The 11,789-nt window shown below is 38.5% G+C and overlaps 2 protein-coding genes across 3 annotated transcripts; both read left to right on the top strand.

Annotated features, from left to right (window-relative positions):
• LOC109223163 (26S proteasome non-ATPase regulatory subunit 13 homolog B-like) lies at nt 283–2,945 on the top strand. The gene is made up of 4 exons (XM_019387369.1): nt 283–1,087; nt 1,233–1,429; nt 1,520–1,619; nt 2,373–2,945. Exons 1-4 carry the CDS (start codon nt 968–970, stop codon nt 2,556–2,558), a joined length of 603 nt encoding a protein of 200 aa, XP_019242914.1. The 5' UTR covers nt 283–967; the 3' UTR covers nt 2,559–2,945.
• On the top strand, nt 3,671–8,116 carry LOC109223164 (amino-acid permease BAT1 homolog). Of its 2 annotated transcripts, XM_019387370.1 has the most exons (9): nt 3,671–3,941; nt 4,120–4,380; nt 4,702–4,720; nt 4,852–4,893; nt 5,381–5,600; nt 5,712–5,893; nt 6,824–7,113; nt 7,190–7,319; nt 7,592–8,116. In XM_019387370.1, exons 1-9 carry the CDS (start codon nt 3,847–3,849, stop codon nt 7,937–7,939), a joined length of 1,587 nt encoding a protein of 528 aa, XP_019242915.1. In that variant the 5' UTR covers nt 3,671–3,846; the 3' UTR covers nt 7,940–8,116. The 2 variants fall into 2 exon arrangements, with proteins under 2 accessions (XP_019242915.1, XP_019242916.1); XM_019387371.1 differs by lacking the exon at nt 4,852–4,893.

Raw genomic sequence — 11,789 nt, forward strand, 5'->3', positions numbered from 1 at the left:
AAAAAAGGAAAGCGTTATTGTTTAATTGCTTATTGTATCAGCGTTGAGGTGTTCTTTTCTAACAGCTGCTTCAGCCTTTGAGTAGAGATACTTGTTCGTTGTTTATTTGATTTTACTACTTTCTGCAATTTCAGTCTTTTAATTATAATGCATCTGAAAACTGTTATTGTTTCTTCTATTTTGTTTAGGATTTGGCTTTCGATTTGTCCCTGTCAGCATTGCTGGGAGACAACATATACAACTTTGGAGAACTACTTGCTCATCCGATTGTAAGTTTATTTGACAGATTCCATCTTTTTTTTTCTGTGCTTTCCATGCGCTATAGTTATGTTCAAGTCGCTGGAAATTATCTGCTAACGCTTCTTTCATGTGGAAATGGCTAAGTGGACTGCCCATTCAAGGAATGTACTATTGGTGTCCTTCCCAGCTGTCAGAATATGTCTTCAGGTCTTATCGTGTTGTCGTCTGTAGTATGAATAGGGAGCCGCAGTAAGCAGGATCGTCTGTTTTTCTGTTTTTTTCTGTCTTTTTGTCTCTCGCTCCAAGGGTTTCAACTCACTTCTGGAAACTCCTAAACATGATTATTGGACCTTCCTTATGAGTCTGCTTCTACTTTTTTGTTCACTGCTGAGAACAATTAAACAAGATAGTTGGACCTCCACTATGTATCTGCAACTTTTCTCCCCCTACCCCCTCAAACCTTCTGGGGCGAAAACAAAAAAACAAGTATTGGATTCTTTCTACAAAGTAAGAGTCGGCCCTATTGGTGACGATGTTGGTCCTGGAGTAAGTATAATGTTGACCCAATACGTATGGATGCAAAATTGTGCCCTAGTCATTGCCGGCCTTACTTTTTCTTGCTTTTGTAGAAATATAGTTCTTCTCATTGGCTCCACCGTATTCCTCTAATGGTCCCAAATAGCCATCTCTTTCTACTTAGTTTTCTGAGTTTTAGTGCATAATTTATATGGATGGATGGAATTTCCCTTCTCGTAAGGCATTTGATATTGTATGGGGGAAGGTTGAGACCATGTATACAAGGATTAAGAGATATCCGAATCAAACTGACAATAAACTAACTACTAAGGTACTGTATCTGAGAACTCACTGAAATCTCAATAAATTCCTTTTTATCCAATATATTGGCTTCAGTTGCGTGGGATGGACTAAATTTATGTGCTGAAAAGACTCTGTATGTTCAATCTATCATGACTTATTCTAATTTGTTACAGATACAGAGTCTGGTAGGGACTAAGGTTGAGTGGCTCTATTATATTCTTGAAGCCTTTAACACCGGTGATTTGGTTCGATACCAACAAATATGCCATGTCCATCAAGCTGCTTTGAGTGCTCAACCAGCATTGGTGCAGAATGAGAAAAAGCTTCTCGAGAAGGTCAACATTCTCTGCTTGATGGAAATTATCTTCAGGTACTGTGTCAGTTTCGCAGATAATGGAGTTTTATTTACTTATGCCATTAGGATTGATACTAAAGCTTTGGACAATACATTTGCATGCAGTCGCCCAGCAGACGATAGAACTATTCCTCTGAGTGTGATTGCAGAGCGCACAAAGTTAAATGTGGAGGATGTAGAATATCTACTCATGAAGAGCCTTTCTGTAAGTTCTTTTTAGTTAAATTAGAATTTAACCTCTGTTATTCTCACCAACTTCCTTCATTCATGACGGCACAGTAAATGTGCATCTTTTGTTGTATTAATTGATATCAGCATCTTCTGTTTTTCTATGGGTTGAGAAACATATCCGTTTGCCCTTATGTTTTTTGTTTTTGCTATTCTCCCGAACTAATTTAAGCAATGAGTGCAAGTTCCTCCATTTGGGCAGTTCTTCGATACTTTTTCCTAGTACTAATACAGTCTTATCTGAGATGATAAAAATGCTTGATCTTTTGGATTTGCATATAGAATGTGAGATTGTACATTTCTTTTTCTAGGAGGAGTGTTCTTCCAGATATCTTTGTTATATATGTACTTGGTTAGGCCATTTATTGAAAAAGTAGGAGGGAAGATGCTGTTGGATGTTTATTGTTCAGTGTTGTATTCATACTTTTCCTTTCCCTTCCCATCACTATTTCATCTTGCATAGATTTGTCATAACTCTTTCCTTTTATGAGAATAGTAACCTAAGTTCTTCATCTTTCTATATTAGTTAACTCTAGTTTTTATGTTGGGTTTTGCGAATCCTAATGCAAACGATAGACATGTTAGTAATTAGCAATTAACACTCATCCTGAATTTTTGTACTTTTCCCAAGTCCCCTGAACTTTCTACTTGGGCAGTCTTGATGCTGCATGTCGTCTTCTTTTGTAGTTCATGTCTTTCTCACGGTTGGTTTAATGTTGTCCTCCTGTAGGTGCATCTCATTGAGGGAATAATTGATCAAGTCGAAGGGACAGTTCATGTTTCCTGGGTGCAACCAAGAGTTTTGGGAATTCCCCAAATCAAGTCATTGAGGGATCGGCTAGACAATTGGGTGGATAAAGTACACACGGCTTTGTTATCTGTGGAGGCTGAAACTCCTGATTTAGTTGCTACATAATCCTTGGTTTTTCGAGTTCCCTTTCAGGTCTCTGTAATAGCCCCGCCACATCTTTATATTTGTTTTGCTTCTGAAAAGAGCTGGTAATACAGCTGAGAAACTAGGGACAGTGTTCTAGTACTCTTAGGCGTTTATTTTTATGTCCCGGTTTAAGCTTGAGATATTATTAATCTCATTGAATTTTTTCCCCCAGATAGCTTGTTGTTCTTGTATTCGATTACCAGAGTTCATAGTGATGACATTCAAAGGGGATAACTGGAGCCAAGTTGTGAAATGGCTTATTTTTACGACTGTTGGAATTTTATTATTTCTTTGGACCTTCTTTGCACTACAACTAAACAGAGCCAATAGTTATATTTCCTTTTCTAGGAAGAGTGTTCTTCCATATATCTTTGTTATATATGTACATTGGAAGGTTATATAGCTTTGTCAAATTCTTTCCTTTTTTTGAGAATACTAACCTAACATCTTCATCTTTTCTATATTAGTTGACTTTAGTTTTTGTGGCAAAACCATTTCAAATATCAACTACTTGTCCTTAGTGGAGGAACTAAGATTTTCACTAAGAGGTTTTAAAATATAAAAAGTTAAATACATTGAGAAAATCGTCAACACATAGAAAATATACATAAAGCAAAAAATTTTATCTAGCAATATTATGTAATTTTCTAGCGAAGGACACTTGAGCGTGTATAAAGAAAGACGAGTAGACGACGATTATTGCTTCAATTAGACTCCCTCCATTTCAATAAATGGGTAATGTTTTTTATTAGTTCATTGCAACAAGACTGTTTCTTTTCTAGATTTTAAAATTTAAATTTTCTTATTTTACCGTTAATAAGTCTTATAGCGGTACGAAAATTAATCATGTTTAAGAACACAAATTTAAAAAGTTTTCAATTCCTTTTTAAGACTTCTTTAAATCATAATAAAGGAAAATAAAATTCTGCACATAATGGGGGGCAAAAAGAAGGAGAAAACAAAAGATTAGTGTCACCTTGTCAGTTGTCACTTAGTGAAATGTAATAAATAAAGAATGGCCCGCTTATTGCGTTTTCAGTGGCTATAATTGCCTTGTCCATACTCAACTCTTTATACAAATATCACTAACAACCAAAACCACAAAACCTCACCATATAATTTCCTTGTCCATGCTCCCATCTGCTCATGGTTATTTTGGCCGATTGATCTTCTAATACGCCCGTTTCAACAACTCTCGTTCGTTACACTTCTTCCTAGCTGCTTCGCCTGTAGTCCCTCTCTTAGAAAAATTTGAAGGAAAATAAGTATGAATATTGAAGAATGCAATAAGAGTGCCATTGATTCAGGCCATGCACGTCTTCACGAACTTGGCTACAAACAAGAACTCAAGCGCGATCTTTCGTAAAACCCCGCCTTCATATTAATAATCCCTTCGTTTCAGTTTACATGTCATACTTTTCTTTTTAGTATATTTACAAAGAATGTCATATTTTCCTAAAATGTTTCATTTTATCCTTAATGAGATCATTTATAGTCACATAAATATGCGACTGACATTGATTTTGGAATTTTTTTGCAGGGTGTTATCGAACTTTGCATTTTCATTTTCTATAATATCAGTGCTTACTGGTTTAAACACATTGTTTGGAACTGGATTAAGTTTTGGTGGGCCAATTTCTTATGTATATGGATGGTTAATTGCTGGTTCATTTACTATGGTTGTTGGTTTTTCAATGGCTGAGATTTGTTCATCTTATCCAACTTCTGGTGGTCTTTATTATTGGAGTGCTATGCTTGCTGGTCCAACTTGGGCTCCTTTTGCTTCTTGGATCACTGGCTGGTAATTAATTCTCAATTATTTTCACTAATTAATTACTTTTCTAGTCTAAATTTAAGTAAATCATGTCATATATGGAGGGAGTCTTGGCGTAACTGGTAAAGTTGCTGCCATGTAACCAGGAGGTTACGAGTTCGAGCCGTGGAAACAGCCTCTTGCAGAAATGCAGGGTAAGGCTGCGTACAATAGATCGTTGTGGTACGGCCCTTCCCCGGACCCCCCGGGTAGAAAATCCTGTAAGATGGATGATTTTCTACTTTAAGTTTTGTCCCAACACATATTGCTTCCTACAGTAAACTGTCTTTCTTTCAATCCATTTTGCAGGTTCAACATTGTTGGTCAGGTATAAAGAAGAAATACTCAGTAAATATTGCTCTAACATGCAGTTCACACTTCTTTAGTTGTAGTGTCTACTGTCTAACCAGGTCAATTCAGATAGCAATATAGCAACTCTAATATATAATCGCTCTGCAGACTTATTTGAAGAAAGGACATAATGGACGAAAAAAAATCCATGTCGGTGATATCTACTAGTCGGGAATAGGTTTTAATCTTGTTAGAGAACTTCTAATATTGTTATTATTATTATAAACCCCCCCCCCCCCCCCACATACACACACGCGCATATATATATCCTCTGCTCGCCGTAGCAGAGTGCTTTGCCCATGCTGCTATTCGCCGCCGAAAGGGAGCCTTGGCGTAACTGATAAAGTTGTTGCCATGTGACCAAGAGGTCAGGAGTTCAAGCCGTGGAAACAGCCCTTGCGAAAATGCAGGGTAAGGATGTATACAATAGACCCTTGTGGTTCGGCCCTTTCCCGGATCCCGCTCATAGCGGGAGCTTAGTGCACCGGGCTGTCCTTTTTTTCATATATATGTGGCTTATTTTTCACTATTTTATTTGTCTGATGATGACATGAGTTGAGTTTCAATGGAAAAGTGAGGATTCATATAGCCGACCCCAACTTGTTTCGGACTGAAGCATGGTTATTGTTGATTGCAGTGGGCAGTCACAACAAGTGTAGATTATTCATTGGCACAATTCCTTCAAGTGATAATACTCCTTAGCACAGGTGGAGTGAATGGAGGTGGATATCAGGCCTCTAAATATGTTGTTATTGCCTTACATGCTGCAATTCTCCTCTTACATGCTATTTTGAATAGTCTTCCTATCTATTGGTTATCCTTCTTTGGACAACTTGCTGCTGCTTGGAATGTTTTAGGTACTACTATAATTTCATATATAGTAAATCCAACTTATTCTTTATCTATATATGACAGCTAACATTGTGCCTTCTATGAGCTCTGATTGATAGAGTTGAGGAATATTGCAGGTGTTTTTGTTCTTATGATACTGATTCCTGCTGTTGCAACTGAACGAGCCAACGCTAAATTTGTATTCACTAACTTCAATACTGAAAATGAAGGTGGTATTGGCAATAAAGTCTACATCTTTGTTCTTGGACTTCTCATGAGCCAGTATACATTGTTAGGTTATGATGCTTCTGCTCATATGGTGAGTCCTTTTTCTTTCTAAAATTGACTTCTCTATCGATGAAAGAAAGGTCTATCGGAAACAGCCTCTCTACTTTCTCAAGGTAGGGGTAAGGACCCTCCCCAGATCCCACATATGGGATTTCACTGGGTTGTTGTTGTTGTTGTCGATCAAAGATAGCATGTCATCTGAATGCTGCAACATCTCTTTTAAGACCTAATGATCATGTATTATTTTGAGAAAATTTTTAGTAAGCAAAATCATACAAAAGACAAAGGGAGATATGAGATAACCATAATAGATGCAACGCAAAGTAGTTGATATTATCCACTGGGATTTGATGGTATCTATAGAGCGGATCCCATGGGCTTCTTGGGTTGAGATTGGTTGAAGATGATGTGATGCAAGCAGAGGCGGATGCAGTGTAGAAGTTATGGGTTCAACTGAACCAATAACTTTTGCTCATACCCTGTATTTTTGCTCAAAAAATTATTAAATATGTGCAAATAATAAATTTTGAACCCATTAAATTAGATGAGATGTGATAAAATTGGGAATTTGAACCAGTAAAATTTAAATCCCGGATCCGCCTCTGGATGCAAGTGAACATCTTACAAAAAAGTTGTCGTAAAGGTTGGTTCTTTATCCGTTGGCGATCAATCTACCACTTGGGGTGACGCATATGCTAGGTGACAGGCGTGCGTGCGTGCACAGGGATGTTCATGATTTGAGTTCAAAGGTTGGTTGAAGATGATATGATGCAAGTGAACATCTATGAAAAAGCTGTCGTAAAGTTTCGTTCTTTGTTCCGTTGTCTACGAAAAAGCTATTGTAAAGTTTTATTTTTCGTCCCGTCGCCGATCAATCTGTCACTCAATTACACCCCGCTCTGTCATTGTCTCTTCAAAGTGGTTTTTCATTTGTGTTGCCTCTGATCACTTCTTTTTGCAGACAGAGGAAACAAAAGATGCAGATACAAATGGGCCAAAAGGAATTGTATGTGCTATTGGCATATCACTACTTGTTGGATGGGCATATATACTTGGTATAACATTTGCAGTTACTGACATACCTCATCTGTTGAGTAAAAACAACGACGCGGGTGGTTATGCGATTGCACAAATATTTTATGATGCATTCAAGAACAGATTTGGTAGTGGTGTTGGTGGAATTCTTTGCTTAGGCGTAATTGCTGTTGCTATATTCTTCTGTGGCATGAGCTCACTGACTAGCAACTCTAGGTAATTATATATCCTTTGTATCATTCAAGCAAGCTCTCTTGAGACTAGACATAAATTAGGAAAATATTGTTTGCAGGATGGCTTATGCATTCTCCCGAGACGGAGCAATGCCATTTTCGCCATTCTGGCGCAAAGTAAACGACCAGGAGGTTCCAATAAATGCAGTCTGGATGTCTGCGGTTATAGCATTTTGCATGGCATTGACGGTACGACTCCTGATTATTATCATATACAGTCAAACTTCTCTATAACAGCAGTTCACTCTAACGGACAAGATTTCTTTGAAAGTAATTTTTCATTTTATGTTATGATACATGTTCTCTATAACAGCATTTCGATATAACAGCCAAAAAATATCCTAAACAAACGAGGATGTTATAGAAAAGTTTTACTAAGTCTGTTCTGTTTATTTCACTCCCTTCCAAATGCTAATATAATACTATGCTACTTTTTTTGGTGTGGTGGTTTCATATTAAAGTCTCTTGGAAGCTTGGTAGCATTTCAAGCGATGACATCAATAGCAACAATCGGGCTATATATCGCGTATGCCTTGCCATCCTTATTCAGAGTGACTCTGGCTCGAAAGTCTTTCACTCCAGGACCGTTCAACTTGGGGCGCTATGGGGTCGTTGTTGGTTGGATCGCAGTGTTGTGGGTTGCAGTCATCTCTGTGCTCTTTTCTTTGCCTGTTGCTTACCCTATTACAGATCAAACTCTCAATTATACTCCTGTTGCAGTTGGTGGCCTTCTTATTCTTCTTCTTTCTTCATGGTTTTTCAGTGCTAGGCATTGGTTTAAAGGTCCTATAACAAATATTGAAGTATAGTTCAACTGAAGAAGTGTTAAACTCTGATTCCTGTAATTGTATTGAACAATGTTAAGTATATACTCCAACTACTACGTACCTTTGCCGACATAGGTCGGCAAAACTTGCCCCTGTTGTTCAATTATTCACATAGTTTTGCCGAACTGATAAGACTTAGTACTATCTTCATTCTACTTATCTTGTTAAATTGTTCATAGGTCGTGTCGGATTAGCAAAACTTGTCTGTGTTGTTCAATTGTTCATAAGTTTTTCAGGACTAGCAAAACGTGCTGCTATCTTCATTCTATGGGCAAATCTTGCATGTGTTCTTATTCGAAGTAAATATGACCCAAAGAGGCCAATGTTGTGTTCCTTCAATCTATTCAGAGATGAAGTATTATATTCTGGCCCCAAACAAAAAACAAACCGATAGTAATCAAGGCATGGGAACCAGATTTTAACTTCTATGAGGAAGTGCAGAGATTCCCAAATTGGCGTCTGAATTGTTGGGAGATGGAGATCCTAAGCAGGATCAGTAATGTGCTAGGGAATCCAATTTATGCTGATGAGTGTACGACAAGAGCGGAGAGATCCAGTTGCCCGGATTCATACAAATGGCGTGGACTAGCACACGAAAATTTAGAAATCGGCCCGAATTCCAGTTTCTTAGCCGTAAAATGCCAAAAAACGAGGAACGGTCATACAGAAGCCATGACTATTGTTCATTAGGTCATTTTTTATGGCCCCTCAAAATTTTAGGCGATTCGGATCCGGTAGCCTGGATTCATGCAGGTAGCGTGGTATAACACACGAAAATTTGGAAATCGGCTAGAATTCCAGTTTTTTGGCCCTAAAATGCCCAAAAATGAGGAACGCTCATACCAAAGCCATGCCTTTTATTCATTAAATCATTTTTGATGGCCTCGCAAAATTTTAGGCGATAAGAATTCGGTAGCCCGGATTCATGCTGATGGCGTGGACTTAACACACGATAATTTGGAAACCGGCCCGAATTTCATTTTTTGGCCCTAAAATGCCAAAAAAAGAAGAACGGTCATGCCGAAGCCATGAGTATTGTTCATATGTCATTGTTGATGGCAACGCAAAATTTTAGGCGATTCGGATCTAGTAGCTCGGATTCATACTGATGGCATGGACTATAACATACGAAAATTAAAAATCTGAATTCCGGTTTTTTGGTCCTAAAATGCCAAAAAATGAGGAACGATCATGAGGAAGCCAAAATTTTGATGACGTGGACTTAGGGGAGGGCATCGATCGGTTCGGTTCGGTTATGAATATTATCGGTTTAGCATATCGGTTATCGGTTTACAGATTTGATAAACCGATAACCGAACCGATAAGGTATCAGTTATCGGTTATCGTTTATCGGTTAATCGGTTATCGATCATTATCGGATCGGTTATCGGTTTACCCGATAAGATAACTCTATCTAGAGTTAAGCAAAAAAGAAAAGACAATTCACTGGAGTTAAGCAAAAAAGAGAAGAATTCATATATAGTATACTAAAGACATACGCTAGGAGTAACTAGTAATGTCTATGAAGAATGAAGATGAAGCAACTGAAAAGTGGGGTTGAGAAAGAATAGGAGAGAATGAACTGAAGCCCTAGCATTTGTATATACTTAAGGGTAAAGTCATAATTTTATTAATTCTTATTGGGTTATCGGTTAACCCATTAACAAAATTGGCAAACCGAGGCCCGAACCGATAACCCAATAGTAAAAAATTCTAAACTGTTACCGAACCGTTAACCCAATAACCCGATACCGATAACCCAATAAATAATTAACGGTTCGGGTTATCAGTTTACCCGATATATGCCCAACCCTAGTGGACTATAGCGCACGAAAAATTTAAAAATTGGCCTGAATTTTACTTTTATGAACTAAAATGCCAAAAAATGTGGAATGATCACGCCAAAGCCATGACTATTGTTCATTAGCATACTAGCAAAATTTTAGGCGATTCGAATCCGATAGCCCAGATTCATGCAGATGGCGTGGCACACAAAAATTTAGAAATCAGTCCAAATTCTAGTTTCTCAGCCCTAAAATGCCAAAAACGAGGGACAGTTATGCCGAAGCCATGACTATTATTCATTAGGTCATTTTAGATGGCCCTGCAAATTTATAGGCGATTCGGATTTGGCAATCTGGATTCATGCAGGTGGCATGGACTATAACATACGAAAATTTAGAAATAAGCTAGAATTCCAGTTTTTTGGCCCTAAAATGCCCAAAAATGAGGAACGGTCATGCCAAAGCCATGACTTTTGTTCATTAAGTCATTTTTATGGCCTCGAAAATTTTTAGCGGTAGCTCGAATTCTTGCAGATGGCGTGGACATAGCACACGATAATTTGATAATCGGCCCGAATTTAAGTTTTTTGGCCCAAAAAGTCCAAAAAACGAGGAAATCTCATGTTCATTAGGTCATATTTAGGACCACGCAAAATTTCAGGCGATTCGGATTGGGTAGCTCGTATTCATACAAATGGGGTGGACTATAGCACACGCCTTCTACATGGGCCCGGGCGACTGGACCCGGATCGCACAAAATTTTGGCGGACCATAAAAAACGACCTAAGGAACAATAGTCACTGCTTCGCCATGACCGTTTCTCATTTTTTGGCGTTTTAGGGCAATAAAACTTGAATTCTGCCTGATTCCCATATTTTCGTGTGCTGTCCACGCCTTCTGCATGGGCTCCGCCACCAGGCACATATTGCTTAAAATTTTGCCGGACCATCAAAAATAATCTCGGAACAATACCCCGCCTCATTTTTCGGCATTTTAGGGCCATAAAACTGGAATTTTGCCCGATTCTCAAATTTTCGTGTGCTATTGCCAACGCGTTCTACATAGGCCTGGGCCACCAGACCTGGATTGCCTAAAATTTTACCGAACAATCCAAAATGACCTAAGGAATAATATTCACCGCCCCGCCATTACCGTTCCTCATTTTTTGGCATTTTAGGGCTATAAAACTGAAATTCCACTAAATTTTCCGATTTTTGTGTGTTATAGCCCACGCCTTTTGCATGGGCCTAAGGCACTAGACCCGGATAGCCTAAAATTTTACCAAAATATCAGAAACGACCTAATGAAAAATAGTCACTACCTTGACATGACCGTTACTCATTTTTTGGCATTTTAGGATCATAAAACTGGAATTCCGCCCTATTCCCAAATTTTCGTGGGCCACTGGACCCAGATCGCATAATATTTTGCCGGACCATAAAAAATGACCTAAGGAACCATAGTCACCTCTTCTCCATGACCAATCCTCGTTTTTCAGCATTTTAAGGCCATAAAACTGGAGTTCCGCTAGATCCGCAGATTTTCAGGCGCTATAGCCTACGCCTTCTGCATGGGTCCAGGTCCGATCGCCTAAGATTTTAACAGACCATCAAAAACGACCTAAGGAACAATAGTCATTGCCTCTCCAGACTCATTTTTTGGCGTTTTAGGGCAATAAAATTGGAATTCCGTCAGATTTCTAGATTTTCGTGTGCTATAGCCCATGCCTTTTGCATGGGCCCGGGCCACCGGACCTGGATCGCCTAAAATTTTACCAAACTATCAAATACGACCTAAGGAACAATAGTCACCGTGCCTCCATGACCATTACTCATTTTTTAGCGTTTTAGGGCCGTAAAACTGGAATTCTGTCGAATTTCTAGATTTTCGTATGCTATAGCCCAAGCCACTAGACTCAGATCGCATAAGATTTTACCGAAGCATAAATTACCTAAGGAATAATAGTCATCACTTCTCCATGATCATACTCGTATTTTGGCGTTTTAGGGCTATAAACTGGAATTCCGCCCGATTACTAGAATTTTGTG

The sequence above is a fragment of the Nicotiana attenuata genome, chromosome 3 (assembly GCF_001879085.1).
Source record: "Nicotiana attenuata strain UT chromosome 3, NIATTr2, whole genome shotgun sequence".
Lineage (NCBI taxonomy): Eukaryota > Viridiplantae > Streptophyta > Magnoliopsida > Solanales > Solanaceae > Nicotiana > Nicotiana attenuata.